Raw genomic sequence first — 21,117 nt, forward strand, 5'->3', positions numbered from 1 at the left:
TTAAATTGTGCGCCACCACCGCCGGCTTGAAATCAGGTTCTCATACTTGCACCATCAAGCATTTTGCCAACAGAACTTTCACCAAAGTTTCTTTATTTCCTTTTAATCTTAGGCACTTTTCTTTCATTGCAAAATTTTGTCTGTCTGTCTGTCTGCCTATCTATCTATTTGGATTGGGGAGAAGGAGAGAATGAGCCATAGCATGTATGTGAATAAAGGTCACAGGACAATTTATAGGAGTCAGTTTTAGATACTGGGACTTGGACTTAGGTCATCAGGCTTAGCAGCAGGAGCCTTTACACTGTCTCATCTTGCCAGCCATGGCACTTTTTTTGAGTAGTTTTAAGAGCAAAAAAGGAAAGCTTTGAGAACATGTACATGCAAGCATAATTTATTGTCTTTTTCTATTTTACCTTTAAATGTGTATTTATTTTTATTTTATGAATATAAATGTTTTCCTGTATCAAAGGGATTGGGTTTTGTTTTGTTTATGAGACAGCATCTCATGTAGCCTAGGCTGGCTTTGAATTCATAATGTAGCTAAGGATGACTTTGAATTTCTGATGTTCTTGCCTTTTACTTCCTGTGTACTGGCCTTATAAATGTGCACCAACATGACAGGTGTATGTAATGCTATGGGTTATCCCAGGGCTTTGTACATGCTAGGCAAACACTTTACCATTGAGCAACACTTACAGCTTCTGGGACACTTGATTGGTGTGTATGATGAATGAATGTTTTTGGGAGATGTTACATAAGTATCCTCAAGTCAAATTGTGTTTATACTTGTGTAGCATCATATGGGATGTACCTTCAGTATTTTGAACTGTGTCATATTTCTCATTTTTCTTTGTCATTTTGGAATTAAAAAAAAAATTCCCACCACTCCCACAGATTTTTGGACAGAGTGGATGTGTGTGTTCTATTTTCCATATTGCTAAAATTCTTCAGTTTGTTGAGATATATACATGTAGTATACTCTCCTGGTTTAATTGCCCCACTTTTTATGTTGGGGATTGAATCCAGGGCTTTATGAGTGGTAGGCAAGTGCTCTACCATTACGTTTTATCCTCAGACTCTATCTCCCCATTTTAAAGGAATATTATTTTTAAATGCTACACTCTCATTTTTTAAATGGCTCCTTTTAATTCTACTGCTAAAATGCTTTTGGTACAATATGTCTTTTTTTTTCTATTTTTTTAGTGCAAGTATAAAAGATGTCATTTAAATCTCTTTTATCTAATTTAAGGAACTTAAGATTTTCTTCCCAAAATTTCACAAGGTAGGAAAATGATGTACTTTATTTTTGTGAATGATATTGCACTGTAGAACTTGCTGTTTCTTGCTTTGTTCTCAATTAAATATCATGTTTCCTCTACAGCTTTATAGATATTTTGATCAGATTAAGGACATTCTAATTATAGTTCTTTAAGGTGTTTTTAAAATCATATGTAGGTATTGAATTTTATTAAATGCTTTTTCCTGCATGTATTGGGATACTCACATGATCTGTTCTTAAAATTATAATTGATTTCTAATTTTAAACCATCCTTGCATTCGTGGAATAAAACTCAGCCTGAAGGTGTGGCTGGAGAGATGGCTTGTTGCTCTTGCAGAGGACCCAAGTTCAGATCCTATTCTCTGTATATGCAAATACCTGTATGCTTACACCCCAACATACACACACACACACACTACCACTCTTACCCACTTGTTTTTTACATGTATATCTTAGTATTTTATGTGTATAAGTGTTTTGCCTGTATATGTGCACCACATGTGTGCCTGGTGCTCACTGTGGTCAGAAGAGGGCACAGGATTCCCTGAGACTAGAATTACAAATGGTTTAGAATGGTCATATGGGTGTTGAGAATCCTCTAGATTTCCCCCATTATAGTAAAAGATATTCACTTAGGTGATCCTGTCCCAAAGTCAGCCATCATCCTTATTTTTTTTCTTTCTTTCCATCTGATATCCAATACTTTTGGCTCAATTTTGAACATAAATCTTAACTATCACAACTTATCAGATTTCAACTGCTACTGTCCTGGTTAAAGCCGTCATCATCTATCTCTCTTCAACTGCTGCCAGGACCTCTGGACCAGCCAGTTCTTCATTCTTCACTGGCAACATAGGTTTTATGATGACAGCTAGTGACTCAAATATTTATCAAGGGCTTCTCATCTCAAAATAATCTCCCAGTTCTTTTGGTGGCCTAGGTCTCTCTCCAGCCACACTGGCCTCCTTAGTAAGGCAGGCATAGTCCTTCCTTAGAGTGTTTAAACTTGCCTAGAATGTTTTCCCCAATTACCCATATTGGGAGATGACATGAGGGCAAAAGCTAGAGGGTATCATAATAGCACTCCTTTTGTCCTTGCCCTATCTATTTCAAAGTCTTTATCTCTGTGCAAAATTTTAAGTTCTACTTACTTGTATGTTTAGTATGACTCTTCCTTACCAGGAGTCTACTTTGCGTCCTTGTTCAATACTAAAACAGTGCCTAGCAAATAAATGAATGGAGAGGGGAGCCAAATTTGAATCAGAAAGTCTCTTGTTGCATAGTGTTTAAAAAACAAACAAAGAAAGAAAGTCTCTTGTTAAGCATTTGTTTAGCACAAAGAGCATTGGATGCTGTCTGGTATCAGGGTAAGGCTGCTTTGACAAACCTGACACCTTATTACCTAAACCTTTCCGCATAGTCTTAAATCCAGATTTGCTGGGTCTCAGGTCTTCAAAGCAGTAATGCTCCCTCTGGCCTCACTCCCTTTTATACATACTTCCATCAAACCATCTGATTCAACAATGACAGACCGATCTCTTATGGGCTTGGCACACACCATCTGCCCATTATAAACGTCTGCAAAGACCAAGGTTTGATAAGTTGATTTTACTGTCAGCCTTAAGAGTGCGACGTCTGCTAATTTAGTGTAATAATACGATCAGTAGACCCTTTAAAACAAGTCCCTTGGCTTGGAACAACGCCAGGCTCCTCAACAGGCAACTTTGCTACTTCTACAGAAAATGATAATAAAGAAATGCTGGTGAAGTCAAATGCTTATCACAATGGTGAACTACTCAGCAGGGCGGCTCTAATAGGCGCCAAGAGCCTAGACTTCCTTAAGCGCCAGAGTCCACAAGGGCCCAGTTAATCCTCAACATTCAAATGCTGCCCAAAAAACCAGCCCCTCTGTGCCCTAGCCGCCTCTTTTTTCCAAGTGACAGTAGAACTCCACCAATCCGCAGCTGAATGGGGTCCGCCCCTTTTCCCTGCCTAAACAGACAGGAACTCCTGCCAATTGAGGGCGTCACCGCTAAGGCTCCGCCCCAGCCTGGGCTCCACAACCAATGGAGGGTAATCTCGACAAAGAGCAAGGGGTGGGACGCGGGCGCGCAGGTGCAGCAGCGCACAGGCTGGTCGGGAGGGCGGGGCGCGACGTCGGCCGTGCGGGGTCCCGGCATCGGTTGCGCGCGCGCTCCCTCCTCTCGGAGAGAGGGCTGTGGTAAAACCCGTCCGGAAAATGGCCGCCGCTGCCGCCGCCGCCGCCGCCGCCGCCGCGCCGAGCGGAGGAGGAGGAGGAGGCGAGGAGGAGAGACTGTGAGTGGGACCGCCAAGGCCGCGGGCGGGGACCCTTGCTGGGGGGCGGGTAGGGGCGGGACGTGGCGCGGGAGGGGCCCGCGGGGTCGGGCGACACGGCTGGCGGATGGCGTCCCTCCTCTCTACCCTCCCCCTCCCTCTGCCGCCGGTGGTGGCTTTCTCCACTCGTCTCCCGCAATCGCGAGCGACGGTTCTCAGCGCGATCTCCCTGGAGCCACCTTCGAATGACGCCCTCCCGCTGCCCGCCCCATCTGTGCGCATCCTAGGCCCCAGCTGTGCAAGCGCCCTTGTCGTCTGGGCTTCGCCAGTTGGGGCTGCGCGCGCTCCTGCCCTTCTTGGGGCTTTGGGCCTCGGCAGTGTCGCGCGCCCGCGGTCCCGGCCTCTCCCTGGATCGCGCTGTCCCCTTCTCCCTCGCGCGCCCCCACTCCCGTTACTTGCTCCCCCCTCACACACACAGACTGGCGCGCGTGCGCAGTCCATCTCCCGTTGGGAGAGTGCGCCACAAGGGCTCCTGAGCTCTTACCCCCATCTCTGGGTTTTGCTCCCTCCCCCTCCTCTCCCATTCCATGACTTTTTGCCCCCACTGCAAGCGAGTCGGTCCATCAGCTCCATTCCCCACTTGGCAGGAACAAGTTGAGGGTTATTGTCCACCCACAAAAAGGACTAGACATTATGTTCCTAGGTCCCACAACTCATCATAAAGAGATGGTTGTAGTTCTCATCAGGAACCGTGGGCAAGGGACTGTGCGTTCCTCAGCACTCGAAGCTCTTCCGTGAGACCATGCCCGCAGGGTGCTATGGTTCTTTGGGGATGCTGTGCTGTGGCTTCGGAATATGAGCGTCTTCCCACCCTCCCTCCCCTCCCTTCGCCAGCGATCATCCAGTTACATAAGTGGAATGGGACGTTGTATGTAACGGGCTCTCTTCGTCCTGGAGCGCTCAGGATCGCCAGTACCAAATGGGGCGAGTTCATCGCATCGCTGTGACTCCTGTCAATTATCTTTGAAAGTTCATTCTCTTTTTAGTTTGGTTATGGCTGAATCACTTAAAATAAAACACAGGTGACTTTTATGTGGCAGTGGCAATGTTTCTGAGGTTTTGCACTAAAGGTTTAAAGTCATCATGGAGTCTAAAAAAGATTCGCTCTCACAAGAGAGACCCCGGTATGACATTGTTCAGTATGGACCCCGGCAGGGCAAAGCTTGTTTCTGGATACGTTGTGCTGGTTCCTTGTATGTTCGGGTATAGGTTGATCAAAACAAAAATGGGCTCCACCACAAATTTGATATTCCTGACTCATAGTCAGGCAGATATGTACTCTTGGTTAATTTTCCAGGAACACAAATGGGCTCTGTTGAGTCATTTGCATGTTGACTCCAGTGTTTGGAATCATTAGAGTGAGGCAGTAGGCTCAAATACAGGGTGGTTGATGACGATCATGAAACAGGATGGACTAATTTATAGTTCTAAGTGACTGAGATGTTGTAGGACTCTCACAAGTTCTAGATATTTTGTTATACTACATAAATGAAACCAATTTGGGCCTGGGTAGTAAAATTTCACTAATAGGTAATTATTACTATATAGGAGAATTTGGGGTTTGTGGTTGGAATTATGTGAATCTCAGCAATTTCCATTAATAACATGATTAAACTGATATCTTAGGTTCTTTGAAATATGTCGAATCTCTATAAAAAGATAAAATTTGGATTGTTAGGTTCTTGGGGAATTTCCACCAAGGATTTGGAAAAAATATATTTACAGACTTTTGGTTTTTCGTTTGTTTTTAACTTCAAATTCAAGTCATACTCAGAAAGCCTAGGAAACACTTGCTTTTATTTTCTTTTCTGGATATGTCAGAACCTTAAAGAGTCCAAACACGCCGGGCGTTGGTGGCACACGCCTTTAATCCCAGCACTCCGGAGGCAGAGGCAGGCGGATTTCTGAGTTCGAGGGCAGCCAAGGGCTACACAGAGAAACCCTGTCTCGAAAAACGAGTCCAAACACTCCAAACACTTTAAAAGTACAAATGATCTAAAATGAGTTAATACACATGACCGACAGAGTGCATTCACTTTCACAAACACACCCAAGTCTTGCTTGTCAAAAAATTCCAAGATTTGTACATCTGAGCCTGAGCTCAGAGGTGGAACCTTTACTTTGTTTTTATATTCTTACAACAGGTTTGCTTCCTCAGGTGCCCCTCTGTTTATCTATTTGTTGTACTCATAGCTCTTTAAACATTGTAAGCAACTTCTAGAACACTTTCCAAGTGCCTGGTGACATCTGAAGCTAGTGTGTCCTAAGAATTTGAAGAAACTATGGCTTTCTTGCTAGTATTGATCTATCACATATGCCTATTTTCTTTCCATGAGAATGTGTCTTGAGTACTTTAAAGCTACAGTAACAGGTCCCTATTTCACTGGAGAAGAAAGCATCATGTTGTCCGTTGTACTCTAAGGATTCTTTTTTTCCTTTTTTTTTTTTTTTTTGTTGTTATTGTTATACTGGTGGTCAAACCCAGGACCTCATGGCATGCTAGGCAGTCACCCCACATCCTTAGCCTTCTACTCTGTTTTTTGGGCTGTTTGACTCCTGAGGTACATATGATCAGAAAGACTACACATAGACCACAAAGATTTTGGAAGGTTATGATATGTTTTTGCAATCTGTGTATTTTCCAGATAGAGTTGTTCCCTCTACCTGATCTGCTTTTATGAAGCCTAATCTATTGGGGATAGGGAGGCAAAGCTATGGAGTTTAAGGAGAAATCAGATAAATCCCTTGTTCCAGTGCCCCAACTCCACCCATGTACTCCTGAGAAGTTTTTTTAAAACCTAGAATAAAGAGCGGCAGAGGTAAACTTGTTAGTTTGTTTGCATGGTAAATGATATATCCTGGAACCTGTTATCTTTTCTAAAGGTAACTGTCTGTGAGAATCTTTTTTTTTATTCATTATTCTCATATATTACATCCCAACTGTATTTTCCACTTTCTCCTCTACTCTCAGTCCCTCACTCCTCCCTTCTCCTTCCCCATCCACTCATCCTTTTCCCTTTAGAAAAGGCAGGCCTCCCAGGCATATCAATGTAACATGGCATATTAAGTTTCAATAAGACTAGTCACCTTCCCTCATATTAAGGCAGCCCACTAGGAGGAAGGGGATGCTAAAAGTGACAGAAAGAGCTTCCCACTCCCTCTGATAGGAGTTCCACAAAACAGGTCACTCGGTGGGGAATGTTTTAATTGGCTAAGAGCAGTTTACCACCAGTGAACTACTTCTGGGAAGCATAGACTGATGGACAATGACATTTCTAGTAGCCAGTGTTTTAAGCACAGCCTAGACTTGAGAATTCCAGGAAGTGTGGCAGAATACCTCATTTTAATCACCTGCTCTGGTAACATCTGTGCAGCAAGCCATGTGGCTGACAGAAACAATCTTTTTAGTTGGGTAGAAAACACTATTGTTCTTCCAAGGGAAGGACAGTGTCCTCAGTGCCCATCACAGCCATTTTTAATCACTCCACTTTTGTCCAATCAGAGTACTGCACTTGCTCATCATTTCAGGGAGTCCAGTGGCTCCCTACTTCTGGGGCTTGCTTATACAGAAGGTGTGTGTGTGCTCTTCTGCTTTCTACAGCTCTCTTCTGCCTTTCTCTTCCAAGGAACATTTTCCTTTGAAAGTTTTATTTCAATCACTTTTATGGGAAATATAGTGTGTGGAATGTCTGAATGGTGGCAAGACTCAAGAGAAGGCAAATGAGCCTACTCCCATGTTAAAGGGGGAAGTATGACCTTTTCCTGGACACTGCTAGCATGTGAATGTCTGCTCAACTAGCTGGTACTATGGATGTCTGGACTCTTGTTACTGGCCAAGCCTTAGTAAAAGTGTGCTTATCTTTTCCTAAAAGCAGGGGGTATTTTAGTATGAATATTTTTGTTGGATTTTCACCTAACTGAATTCATTTTTAACTTTTTTCCCCATGAAATGTCAAACTTTTTTAAGAGCTTAGCATAAAGCTTAGTTCAGCTTCTAGTGAAATAAGGGCTGAAGATATAGGACTCAGTCAGTAGTGTAGAGCGTTTGCTTCACATGCTCAAGGCACTGATTGCAGTTCCATCCTTACAAATAAATAAATAAATGACTAAAATTGCAGGTAGGTACAACTGCTCTTGAGAAGTTGTGACCTTCTTATAAACAAGGCACTGGTTTGATTTTTATTAGGCTGATATCCAAAAAACAATTAACTTTGGGATTTCCAACTGTTCCATGACTTAATTCTATGATTTAAGGAAATTATAGAAATGAAGAGGTTTTGCTGAGCCTTAAAAGATAACTGTAACCATCGTCTAGGTAAATAGCATACAGCTGCAAAGGACTTGGTTGCTGTTGCCTTTCCTCTGGATTCAACCCCATGAGTGACTATAATAGACTTAAGTTGTATAGTATAAGCTTTTCTTTTAGTGTAAAGATAAAAGTGTTATTGCTGGGAGAGCCAGGTGTCTAAAATTAGGTATTTAGGCAGCTAAGGCTTTAACTAGGAAACGATGGTTAGCTTCGTGGCAACAGCCTTATTTGAACATGTGTGCAAAAAACGAGAGGCTGAAGCAGGAAGAACTGATTTTGAGGACAGCCTGAACTACATAATAAGACTGCCTCAAAAATAACAATGGGAAGCCGGGCGGTGGTGGCACACGCCTTTAATCCCAGCACTTGCGAGGCAGAAGCAGGCGGATTTCTGAGTTAGAGGACAGCCTGGGCTACACAGAGAAACTCTGTCTCGAAAAACCAAAAAAAAAAAGGAAAAAAAAAAAACCAACAATGGGGGGTGGGAGAGAGCGCTCATAGAGCACTTGTTTATCTTCCACTACCTTCATAGAGGCTCACAATGGTCTAATTCCAGTCCCCAGGACCCATCTTCTAGCCTCAGCAGGCACTACATGTGAGTAGTGCACAGACATACATTCAGACAAATGCTCATGCACATAAAATAAAAATAAATAAAATTTCAAAAATTTTAAAGAAAAACAGTAACAAAAAGGTTAAAAGAATCATCAACTCAATGTGTTACAGACATTGAGATTTACTGAATTGAGAGGCTTACAGAAATTGGTTAGAGAAGGGCTTATATAGTTTGGATGATGGCTTTGGATCTCCTGGTGTTTTTTCTTTTATCTCAGGGTGAAAACCCCTTTGTGATGTTAGAGCAGTTCCTTGCAGCTTTGACTGCTGGAAGCAGAAGAGAGACTTTTGCCTCTGGATTTGGTTGTGTTCTTTTTGAGGTGATGTGTGGGTGTTTGGGGTTTTTTTTTTTATTTGTTTGTTTTGGTTTTTGGTTGGTTGGTTTTTGTTTTTATTTTGGGGGGGGTGGGAAAGTTGGTTGTTTTGTTTCGATGTTGCATATACTCTTGAACACATTCTATCCTTGACTTTTCCTGTATAATGTGGTGGAAGAAATACTTAACCAGAAGTCACCACTTGTGGTATGCATTGTAGTTTCAAAGTGTTCCCCAGAGGTGTAAAGACCTCTGATAGTGTCACTTCTGACAACCATAAATCTTGTCTTTATTTTAGCATTCTGTGTTTTGTGGCAGTAATTTGCAGTTTATTCTTTGCTTCTAACTAGCTGAGCTGGGAAGTAACATAGTATGTTGTCTGTTTATCTTCAGAATGTTCCAAAAAGCCTTGGGAAAAGGTGCAGCTCAATGGGGACTTTCAACTTACGATTTTCTTTGTTTTAGGCTCCATAAAAATACAGACTCACCAGTTCCTGCTTTGATGTGACATGTGACTCCCCAGAATACACCTTGCTTCTGTAGACCAGCTCCAACAGGATTCCATGGTAGCTGGGATGTTAGGGCTCAGGTAAGTAACCTTCCTTTTTTTTTTTTTAGTATATGTCCTGGTTTGGCCATCTGTTTTTAAAAAAAAAAAAAAGGAAAAAAAATATACTATTCTTGGACAGTATGAAAGTACCCCAAAGACAAAAAATATAACTGGGCCAAACTGTGCCATATAATAAAAAAAAGTCACTTCCCTGAGCCCTGAAAGTTCAGTTCAGTTTGGGTAGAGTTACTTGGTAGCCACAATGTGATCTGGGGGGTGGGTGTCAGATTAGAGCTGGAACTGGTGATCTGCAGCTTCAGTTCACCTTGAAGCAGGAGAGTGCTTGTCCTGAGCTCTTCACCTGTGCTGCTGCTCTTACCTAGTGGTCTTCAGCATGATGCTTTCTTTGATTTGGTTTGGGCTAAAGGACTTGCAGGTCGATGTTAGCAAGCAGTGGTGTACTGCATTTTCAGATATAGGAACTGGTATGTGGTCCCCTAGAAGAGCACCTTTCTGAAAGTGTCACAGCACAATGGAGCCTGTGGTTAATGGTGCTTGCTTGCTGAACTCTGATGGAGTGCATCCAGACAGATGTGCAACTCTTGGGATTCTAGAGCAGGATAAGTGCTTTTGGAAAAGCTGGAAAGCCAAGTTGTTTTTTAGACCTGACAAATCTGTAGTGTGAACTACTGTGATACCATTGTGTGGACTTTAGTTTCTGTAAGAATGAATTGTTCTGTAATTTCTTATCCTTTATCAGGCTCAAATCTCTCAAGCTTTTTTTTAAATTAGTAATTATTCCACATTTGATATTTTGTCACCTGTATTTCTGTGTGATAAAACAGATGTGCCAATTGAATTTTCCTATCTTCTACAAAAGAAAATGTTGACTGTTCACACATGCTGTGTTTTGATTGTAGCAGAGATCCCCAGTTAGCATTTTCTGTATCTCTAGATTTATTACACATTGTGTACAGGTGCACACACACACACACAAATAGCTGATTTATCTGGGGGGGGGGGTAAGTTTTGGGTGGAGGAGAATAGAAGAAAATGAAGACCATAGCACTGCCCCCAGGTTCTGGATTTGATTCTGCTTCTAATACTGTGACCTCAGTTGTCATTCTCCTTAATGTGATGAGGTATGATCCAGACCTGACTGATCTTTGTGCTTCACATATTTATGCTGGTGGGAGTTATATGGCTAGTGCTTTGTCTCAAGAATTCTACTAAATGTAATAGAAGCCCTGATGGGTAGATATTAGGCTGGGCGTGGTTTGCGGTTTTTAAAGTCTTTTTCTCAGTTTATGAATGACTCTAGGAAAAAGACAGTAATGATACTATACATGTTTCTCCAGAGAAAGGGTGGATTTCTTTTTTTAGAAAAAGTCTTTTTTTTCTTTTATTTATTTTTATTAGATATTGTCTTTATATACATTTCAAATGCTATCCCGAAAGTTCCCTATACCCTCCCTCCGCCCTGCTCCCCTACCCACCCACTCCCGCTTCTTGGCCCTGGCATTCCCCTGTACTAGGGCATATATAGTTTGCAATACCAAGGGGCCTCTCTTCCCAATGATGGCCGACTAGGCATCTTCTGCTACATATGCAGCTAGAGATACGAGCTCTGGGGCTACTGATTAGTTCATATTGTTGTTCCACCTATAGGGTTGCAGACCCCTTCAGCTTCTTGGTGCTTTTTTTTAGAAAAACAACCATTTCAGTTCAAACAATACAACTTGCCTTTTCTAGAAAAGTGTATATCTTTTCTTCTTAAAAAAAAAAAAAGGAGCCAGGCGGTGGTGGCGCACGCCTTTAATCCCAGCACTTGGGAGGCAGAGGCAGGCATATCTCTTGAGTTCAAGGGCAGCCTGGTCTACAGAGTGAGTTCCAGGACAGCCAAGGCTATATACAGAGAAACCCTGTCTTGAAAAACCAAAAAAAATAAATAAATAAATAAAAAAAGAAAAAGAAAAAGCCAAGCATGGTGGTGTACAACTTTAATCCCAGCACTTGGAACACAGAGATAGGTAGATGGATCTTTGTGAGTATGAGGCCAGCTTAGTTTACATAGCAAGTTTCAGGCTAGCCAGGGCTACATAGCAAGACCTTGTATCAAAAAAAAAAAAAAAAAAAACCTATAAACTTTAAATTAGAACTTCTTCATGAGCCAGTCATTTTGAAGAATGGCTGTCTAGACTTGGAGGTACTGGTAGGTATCACCTTTCAGAAATTCTTGGGACTTCATAATTAGATACCTATTTTTTAAATCAGTGCTCTTTTTGTTATTACTGAGCTGTATCTCAGTAATTATTGGCCATTTGTATCTGGCCTATGTGAATTATATGTTCATGTTATGTATTATTCCATCAGGGTATTTTTTATTAATTTTTAATTCTTTGTGTGTGTGTGTGTGTGTGTGTGTCTTTCTGTGTCTGTGGGGCTCACACGGAAGATGAGGGGCGCATATGAGTTCAGGTACCTGCAGAGGCCAGTGGTAGATCCTCTTGGAGCTATAGTTATGGACAGTTGTAAGCTACCTCACATGAGTGTTAAGAAACCAAACACAGGTCCTCTACCAGAGTCACAAGTGATCTTGACTTCTAAGCCATCTCTTCAGCCCCGCAAGATACTTCTTTTTAAGTGTGTCTGTAAGAAGCCAGGAGCTATACTTTGTAGATCTACTGAACCTGTTTGTCCTTCCATTATATAAAATCTCAGGCAGCCCAGTGATTAGCTTAGTGGGTTAAAGATGCTTCCATCAAGCCTAGTGACCTAAATTTGATCTCCAGAAGCCACATAGTGGAAGGAGAGAACCAACTCCTCGAAGTTGTTGACTCCGACAAGCTATCCTTAGACTGTAGCACACATGTAACATGGACACTTAAAAAAAACTTAAGATTTCATTTGCTCCTAGAAAGTGTTTTCTAGAGGCTGGAGATATGGCTTAGTGGTTAAGAACGTAAGAACACTTGCTGCTCTTGCAAAGGGCCTGGATTTAGTTTCCAGAACTCACAAGGGTATGTAGTTCTTGTTCCATGGGATCCAGTGCCCTCTTCTGGTCTCCACAGGCATCACACATGCATGTGGTACATAAACTTACTCTATACAAAACACATAAAATTAATTTTTTATACAGGAAAATCTTTTTCTTCTAAGAGTTAGTTGATACTTCCATCTTCTTTCTGAAAAGATTGATGTATTTTCAATGTATACATATTTAATGCATCATAAGTTCCTGTTTGTCCACATTCCTTTTTAAATTGGTTTTTAAAATTATATTTGTGTATGTGTGTGTGTGTTAGGCTAATGGATCATTAGGCTTAGTGGAATGCCTCTTTATGTCTCTCCAGCCCTTAGGTAGTTTTTTAAGTTAGCTTACAAAAATGATGGTTTTATTATGGTATTTTCATATATACTCTGTTCTGTTGCTCATTCTTCCCCATTCCTTTTCCTGTTCTCCTGCCTTATCCTTCTGGTCCTCACTACAGAACCACCACCACCCCTTCTCTAGTTTCATGTCATATGTATTCTATTACCTATTTCCTCTTAAGATTGCCCTGTGTTTTCCCAAATACTGGTTTTTATATTTAATTTTGAGGTGGGATGATTTCTGGAGTATGCTTGAGTTTGACTTTGGTAAACTTGTCATTCAGTTTTCAAATTATTATTATTGCCATCCACATCCAGATCTCTTTTCTTTTATAATGCTGCAGTTCTATGCTCACTGAAGACTAATTCTCGCTTTTTGCTTCATCCCTATCCTTTGCTAAACCACTCTCCTACTGGCTGTCAATACCGTCTAGTGCCTTACTCTGAATGTTTATGCATGTGCATTTTATGTATTTTGTATGTTTACACATGTACAAAAAGTATGTGGGAGTATATCTTTTACCTGAACCATAAAATATGGCACATAGTTGCAAAGCTTGCCTTCTAGTTAATGTATCTTGGAGATTATCTGGAATTAGTTTATACAAAACCATATCATTCTTTTTAACTGATGAAATAAAATAGTCTATTTATAGGGTATGCTATAATACATTTAATTGATTTTCTATTAATGGATGTTTGTGTTTCTAATTGTCAAAATGTCATTTATCCTACCATGGTATGGTGGCACATACCTTTAATTCCAATACTTGGGAGGCAGAAGCAATAGGATCATTGCAGATTTGAGGCCAGCCTGCTCTACATAGAGAGTTCCAGACCATTCAGAGCTACATAGAAAAACCTTATCTACCTCAAAATGTTGATGCTCTATGTGTTAGTTAGGGTTTTATTGCTGTTAAATAGGGCTTATTGCATGGTCACCATGACCATGACAGCTCTTACACAGGAAAACATTTAATTGGAGCTGGCTTACAGTTTCAGAGGTTTAGTTTGTTATAATCATGGCAGGAAGCATGGCAGCCTACAGGTAGACATGGTGCTGGAGAAGGAGCCAAGAAGAGTTCTACATATTGATCAGAAGGCAACCAGGAAGAGACTCATCCCACATTGGGCAGAGCTTGAGTATAGGAGCTCTCAAAGCCTGCTTACACAGTGACGTTACTTCTTCCAGCAAGGCCACACCTACTTCAATAAAACCCTGCCTCCTAATAGAGCCACTCCATAAGGCCAAGCATTGAAACAAATAAATCTATAGGGCCCAAACCTATTCAAAGCACTATACTATACATTTTTTCCTGTATTTAGCTCAGAGGCAAGTTTATCTGTAAGATAGAATTCTAGAAGTGGGACTTGCTAGATCAAAGGATATATACATTTTAAATTTTCAAAGTATTTCTGAACAAAGGGGTAGCCATTTAGTTGTAGACTTTTAGGGGGAAAACTATGAATAGATAAATACACGAATTTATGACTACAGTACTATTTTTAGAGATTAGAGTGTAGTTGGGCTAGGAGGAAGTTGTTTTTAGCAGTTAGCACTAGAAACCAAACTTTGGAGGCTTCCATTTCATAAAATATGATCTCGTGTAAGCAGGGCATTTCAGGCAAGACATTTTACTTGATGAGGGGAATTTCAGCTAGTTCCTATTTATGAATCTTGAAGAAAATCAAATGGTTTTTTTTTTACTTTGGACCATTCTAAGTTGTGGTAGCTCCTTTGGATTCTTGGCTGGAGAGTATCCCTCAGATGCTGGACCTTCTGCCTACATCCTGTTTTAATTTGCACAAAGAATATCCTGTAAGTATTTGAGACCAAGTTGCTGTTGTTTCATTTATTTATGAATGTTGTAATGTATATAGCAGTACTTTATTCATGTGATCTCTACTGATCGAGCATCTGTTATGTGGGGTAACTGTGCTAACTACTGGGACTGTCCTTACCCTGGCCTAATGTAGGTACAGATGGGCAAATGGGCTATGATTTTCCAAGGGGTAGACAATTATGATTGTGAAGAGTGTCTGCCACTGAGAGAGCACATAAAATGTTAGATTTAGCTGGGTGGTGGTGGCACACGCCTTTAATCCCAGCACTTGGGAGGCAGAGGCAGGCGGATTTCTGAGTTTGAGGCCAGCCTGGTCTACAGAGTGAGTTCCAGGACAGGCAGGGCTACACAGAGAAAACCTGTCTCAAAAAAAAAAGTTAGATTTATGGGATGGAGGCAGAGAACAGTTTAGTTGTCTTTTTCTTAAATGGCAGTCAGCATCTGCACAGTAAGGAAACTTTAGCTGAGTCCAGGAGAAAGCATCAGTAGAAAAAGATGATGAGTCTTAAAGATAGACAAGAATGCCTGGTAGCTGAGGCAGGAAAGAATATGTGTCTGGCTCAGTACACAGACATAGGCAGGTGTGCATAGTCAGCTGGGGCCTGAAGATGGGAGCTCTTATGTTTTGGGGCATGTAGTATGATGTTCAGGCAGCTGTATACCAGTCACAGGAGCCAAGATACAGCATACTCTTAAGATCCTACTCTTATCCTCAGAGTCACCAAGCAGTGCTTTGTCCATTTATCCTGTACTATTTCCACAATGAATTTATTCTGGATTTACTCTAAGGACAACTTCTGTAACCTTCCCATTCTACCTATTGGAGCTCCAGGGTTCCCATTATAGATCTCCTTACAGAACCTCCTTCCCCTCCATACTTTTGTCCCAGGAGATTGGTAGACACTTAAGTAGGGCAGGGCTTCTCCTTCCAACATATTCTCTATTACATTATTCTCTATTACCATAGTAACACTCAATAGTGCCAGCCTATGAGGTAGTCCAGAGCTTGTACAGGAGCAAAAGCTATCTTTGGTATTAAATGATACTTCTGATATTTTTTTTATTCTATGAAAATACTTTACCACTAAGTCATACCTGCAACCTTAAACCCTTACTGGTTTCCATCAGTTTTTTTTAAAATGTGTGTATATTTTTGTTTTTGAGACAGAGTTATGCTGTGTAGCAGTGGCTGGCCTAGAATTTGCAGCAGTCTTTCTCCTTCTGGTTTCCAAGTGCTGGGATTACTGGTGGGAACCACTATGCCCAGTTATTTGGTTTTTTTGTTTTTTGTTTTTTGAGACAGTATCATATAGCACAGGCTAGCCTTAAAAGATCACTATGTAGCTGAGGCTAGTCTTAAATTACTAGCCATAGTCATTCTTCCTCTACTTCACAAGTGCTTAGATTAGAAGTGTGTGTGTTACAATCCAGGCATGGTGGCACACGCCTTTAATTCCAGCACTCCGGGAGGCAGAGGCAGGCGGATTTCTGAGTTTGAAGATAGCCAGGGCTACTCGGAGAAACCCTGTCTCCAAAAACCAAAAAACCAAAAAAAAAAAGTGTGTGTTAACCATAGTTGGCTTTATTATTTTTTTTGAACAAGACTTTGATAGTAAAGGAAGTGTATGAGCAAACTTGTTTCTTTCTTGTCATGGACTAGGTCTATCCTGATGAGCCAATGTTAACAGCAGTCCTCTAATTCTCCCATCCTGGCCTAGGGGACTGAAACTAGAACCTTCTCCCAGATCCTCTGAGCTTTTTGCTCTTCTGTTCTCCCTAGGTCATTCTGTGGTTGTTTTCCCACAGCCTTTTTAGCCCTTGTACCCTATCCACATGTGGTAGCTACTTAAGTACTTTTTGACTCAAACATAAGTGTTAGCAATCTGCATGCGTATTCATGTAGAACCCTTCTTCTATAGAACCCAGAAACAGTCCCAGCTAAACTCCAACTCATGGTAATTTCCCTGCCTCCCTAAGGTAGCTAGTCTACTAAAGTTGATCAGGACACATTACATTCCCTGCAAGGTTGTGTTGTACATATAGCATATTCTACAGTGCAGGATGCTATTGTATGCAACTCCTTTCTTTTTTAAAGTATGCTTATATTGATCTTTGCAGACCTTCTTCATTTGTGTTTCCTTTTGCCATGGAAACACCTTTGTAACAGAAATCTAACCAGAGTCTTCACTGAGAATAGGTTAGATAGAAGCAAGGATTGGTATTTGCTTTATGTTTGTATCCTTCGGTCTTGTTAACCAGAAGTTGTTACATTTCTATGTTTATAAAATCTTTCTACACACACACAAAAATGGCATCTATATCTAGACTTTCTTCCTTGTCTCCTTTGTAACCTCTGTATTTCTACTAAACCATGAATTTAATACTTTTGCAGCGCAATCTTAATTTTCTCCATGTAAGTCAATTTTGAAAATCTTGAAATACTTTTTGGCTTGTTTGAGGCTTCTAATAATACCTTGGTATTCTCTTCTAACCTGGGACCATATCTGATGTATTTTTATAAATGATTTGAACAGTTTATACTAATATATACTTATGTTTACTTGCCTAATAATTGACAGTTGTTCATCTCTGTCCAGTTCCTGATAATCCTATATCTTCATTAGTTTGTACCTTATAAATGAACAGATTAAGTATACCAAACTACTAAGGGAAAAATACATTGCTTGAGGTATGTATTAGCATTGCTTTGATGCGTTGTATTCTCATTTTTCCTGCACACATTTGGCAATTTATTTTTAAAATATATGGTTCCATGTGTTTCTAGGTTTTGTGTTTTTGTAAACAGCAGAAGGTATTAGAGCATATTAAGAACTAATTTGCTCTAATATTTTTAGCTGTTTTTGGAATTATTCTTGGCAAAAAAATTAGACAAACGTCTGCAAGTTGTGACAGTTTGGCTTTTGTTTGTTCTTTTAAATTCTAAGATAAATAGATATAGTGATTTTTTTTTAGGCTAGTAAAACTATAGGAATGATAAAATCCAAGAAGTTAGGACAGTTGAAAGTTGTATTTTTTAAATTTTTTTTATGTATGTGGGTGTTTTGCCTGCCTGTGTATCTGTACACAGAATACATGCTTGGTTCCTTGAGGAAGCCAGAAGTAGGTTTCAGACCCCTAAGGCTGAAGTAACAGACAATTTTGAGTTGCCATGTGGGTGCTGGGAATTGAACCTGGGTCCTCTAAAAGAGAAGCCAGTGTTGTTAGCCAGAGCCAACTCTAGCCCTGAAGGTGTGTTTTAAAATGTTAATGTCACTTATAAGTACTTGTATAATATTCCTTAGATGTTCTTCCAGATTAATATAAAACAAACAAAAATATGATATTTTTAAGCTTTTTGAGCTTTGTTTTTTTAAAAGTAGCATGTCATGTATCCCAGACTTCTCTCAAACTCCCTATATAGCTGAGGATGACCTTGAACTTCTGACCCTCTTTCCTCCACAACTGCTGAGATTATAGACATCACCCCACAAAGAAGAGCTCTTTATTTTTCATTATAAAAATGGAATATTATAGTAAGAAACTTGGAAATGCATATAGATCAAAAGTTTAAAAAAACATCCTGCTGAGCATGGTGGGACATGAATCCAGGACTGGGGAGGTAGAAAGGCAAGATGGGTCTCTAAGTTCAAGGCCGGCATGGTCTGCATAGTGAATTCCAAGACAGCCAGGACTACAAAGATAGCCATTCTACCTTATTTTTAAAAATCAAAACAATGAAAGTAAAAAATATTCTGATAATTCACCAAAGGAAACTGCTATTCATGTGCTCAGAGATAAGGTTGTAGCGCAGTAGTGGGATGCTAACATGGTCATAGACCTGAATTTAGTCCTCAGTACCACAAGGAATATCTTTTTAGATTTCTAGATTAAGGGCTTTGAGTCTTAGCTCAGGGGTTTGTGACCTTTGATGGGGGAAACATTTCATTTTTATTCACTGACAGTTGTAGATAATAGATCATTTATAGTACTGTTGGGAATAGCTCTAGCTTTGTCATGTAGCTCAGTGGTAGAGCACATATTCAGCATGGGTAAGGCCCTGGATTTGATCTCTACTACCAGGAAAGTATGTGATTATCACCAGTAGAGAATAGAAATCTTTTCAGCTTACACTATATTTATTGTAGATAATTAAAATGTCATATGTGTTCATAATTGTTTGTAACTTTGGTCTACCTCTGGATCTGATTAATGATTTACCAAAGAAGTGCATTTTATTCTAGCACAAATTTGTCATAAATCAGTGTCTATATATTTTATGTATTTCAAATCATTTCCTGAGAAGGAATTCAGAAAACAAAAAGGGTTCTTGGTCAAAAAAGGGGGGGTTACAAATACCCATCTGAAAGTATAGCTTATTGGTAGGATGCTTGCCTGGCATTTGTGAGATCCTGAGTTCAATACTGAAATCTTGGAAAGGTAGGGTGGGGAGATTTAGATGTTGTGTTTATTATCCCATGCAGCAATAAACTTTTAAAAAATCATGTCGGGTTTGGTGATACATATCTATAACTCAGCACTTGGGACCCCATCATAAATAAATAATTAAATGACCAGTCACTTTAAAAAATACCCCAAGAAAACTTTAGAATCACTGGGTAAAGTGCTTCCTATATATACATGAGAATCTGAGTTCTGATTGCCAACAAATAGGTATGGCAGAGATGAAAACAATAGGATCCCAGGGGCCCTCTGACTAGCTAGTCTAGTCAGTCTGTGAGGTTCAAGTTTGGTGAGAGACACTTTCTCAAAAAATAAGGTGGAGGATACTAAATAGAACACTCAGTGGTTAAGAGTGCTTTCTACTCTTGCAGAGGGCTTGGTTCAGTTCCCAGCATCTATAGCAGCTCACAACCAACTGTGGCTCTAGAACCAAGATATCTGTCACCTTCTTCTGGCCTCCTTGGCCACCTGCATATTCATGATACATGTACATACACACAAGCACATAAAATAGTCCCTTAAAATAAAAAAAAAAAAAAGCTGGGAAGCAATAGAGGAAGACACTACCTGCTAACGTCTCACTTCTGTATGTATATGCATGGGTATACACATAAATAAGTAAATAAGTAAAACTTGTAAAAATAAGTTATCAATGGGCCAGAAAGATGGTTTAGCAGTTACAAGAGCACCCATATCTCTTATTGGAGGACCCAAGTTTGAACCCCAGAACCCATGTTAGGTAGCTCACAACAACTTGTAACTCTAGCTCCAGAGAGATCCAACGTCTCTACCGTCCATGGGTGTTTTCACTCTACACCACATAAAAATAAATCTTTTTTTTAAACTTAAGGTATCTGTTGTGGTTCGGTCTGTTATTGTATATTGTAATGCTAAGTGTGGGCTCCCAAGACCTGGTTGTCCCAGAGATAAGAGACCCAAGTGATGCTATGTGACCTTGCCCCCAAGTTATTTCTGATTTGTGAATAGAGATGTCTATAGCCTATAGCTGGGCAGAATTGAGATAGACAGGGCTTGGTGTTCCTGGCCTTGTGGGTCAGAGCAGACCACAAGGAGAGAGAGAAGAAGGTGGAGAGAGGAGAAAGACACCATGAGTTAGGAAAGAAAGCATACCCATGAGAGTTGGCCAATTGGAGTTAAGTACAGCACAGATGAAACATAGTAAACATAATAACTCAGAGTTATCTATAGGAAAATAAATTCTAACAACGTAGAGGGTAGACAGCTGCCCAACTCTAGTACAGATTAAAACTTATTGTAAATCATAAAAGTTATGTGTCTTTTATCTGGGAACTGAATGATCAAAGGCAGGATAGAAGCCCTAGATTGATATTAAGTATTTCTACAATTGGTATTAGTACCCAACTAAGCAGTTATATAGGAAAAAGCACAGGTATACGAAAAAGACAAAGGAACTAGAGAGATGGCTCAGCAGTTAAATAGCACATACTACTCTTGCAGAGTGCCTGAGTATGGTTCCCAGCATCCATGTTAGGTGGCTCACCAACTAACTTTAAATCAATCTCCAGGGGGCTCCAAATGCTTTCTTCTTTCTTCTATGGATAGTCATACTCACATGTGTGTATTAATTACCTCTATTCCCTACTTCATAATTATAATTTTAAAAATAAAATTTTTTGGCTTTTATTTTTAAAAGATACAAAATGAAATTTAAAGCTTCATCTTTTTATTTTGAGATAGTGCCTCACTGTGTTGAAGTAGAAACTTAATATTTCTTTGGAAAGTCAGTTGTTTTGGATGATTTTTTGCTGGGGCAATCACATGAAGGAACATTTTGTTGAAATGGACGCAGAAGAGAGGATGTTCTGCTAAAGCAAGCACATGAAAGGACATGTGATGAAGGATTCTTTGCAAACGACACACATGTATTAGTCCACCTTACATTACACAGTTGAGCTGCATTTGTTGGAACTCCATAGAGAGAACCGCACCAAAACCTTCTGATGGTGTGCTGCAGTGTCTTGCCACTTCCACAGACT

The 21,117-nt window shown here is 40.3% G+C and overlaps 1 protein-coding gene across 2 annotated transcripts in view; it reads left to right on the forward strand.

Moving 5' to 3' along the window:
- Nucleotides 1-3,441: 3,441 nt before the first annotated feature.
- Nucleotides 3,442-21,117, forward strand: part of Mecp2 (methyl-CpG binding protein 2) — a 58,955-nt gene continuing 41,279 nt past the window's right edge. The window contains exons 1-4 of one of the 2 annotated variants that reach the window (XM_029473092.2): nt 3,484-3,595; nt 8,777-8,878; nt 9,338-9,461; nt 14,519-14,613. Coding sequence is in view for 1 of the 2 variants with exons in the window: in XM_085838143.1 (XP_085694269.1) it covers nt 3,519-3,595 (77 nt within the window). In the remaining variant the exon portion in view is untranslated. Of the gene's footprint in view, nt 3,596-8,776; nt 8,879-9,337; nt 9,462-14,518; nt 14,614-21,117 lie in introns of both variants that reach the window. The other variant, XM_085838143.1, reaches the window with a different exon arrangement.

Source organism: Mus caroli, unplaced genomic scaffold (genome assembly GCF_978045245.1).
Source record: "Mus caroli unplaced genomic scaffold, Mus_caroli_1 scaffold_5, whole genome shotgun sequence".
NCBI classification, from domain to species: Eukaryota; Metazoa; Chordata; class Mammalia; order Rodentia; family Muridae; genus Mus; species Mus caroli.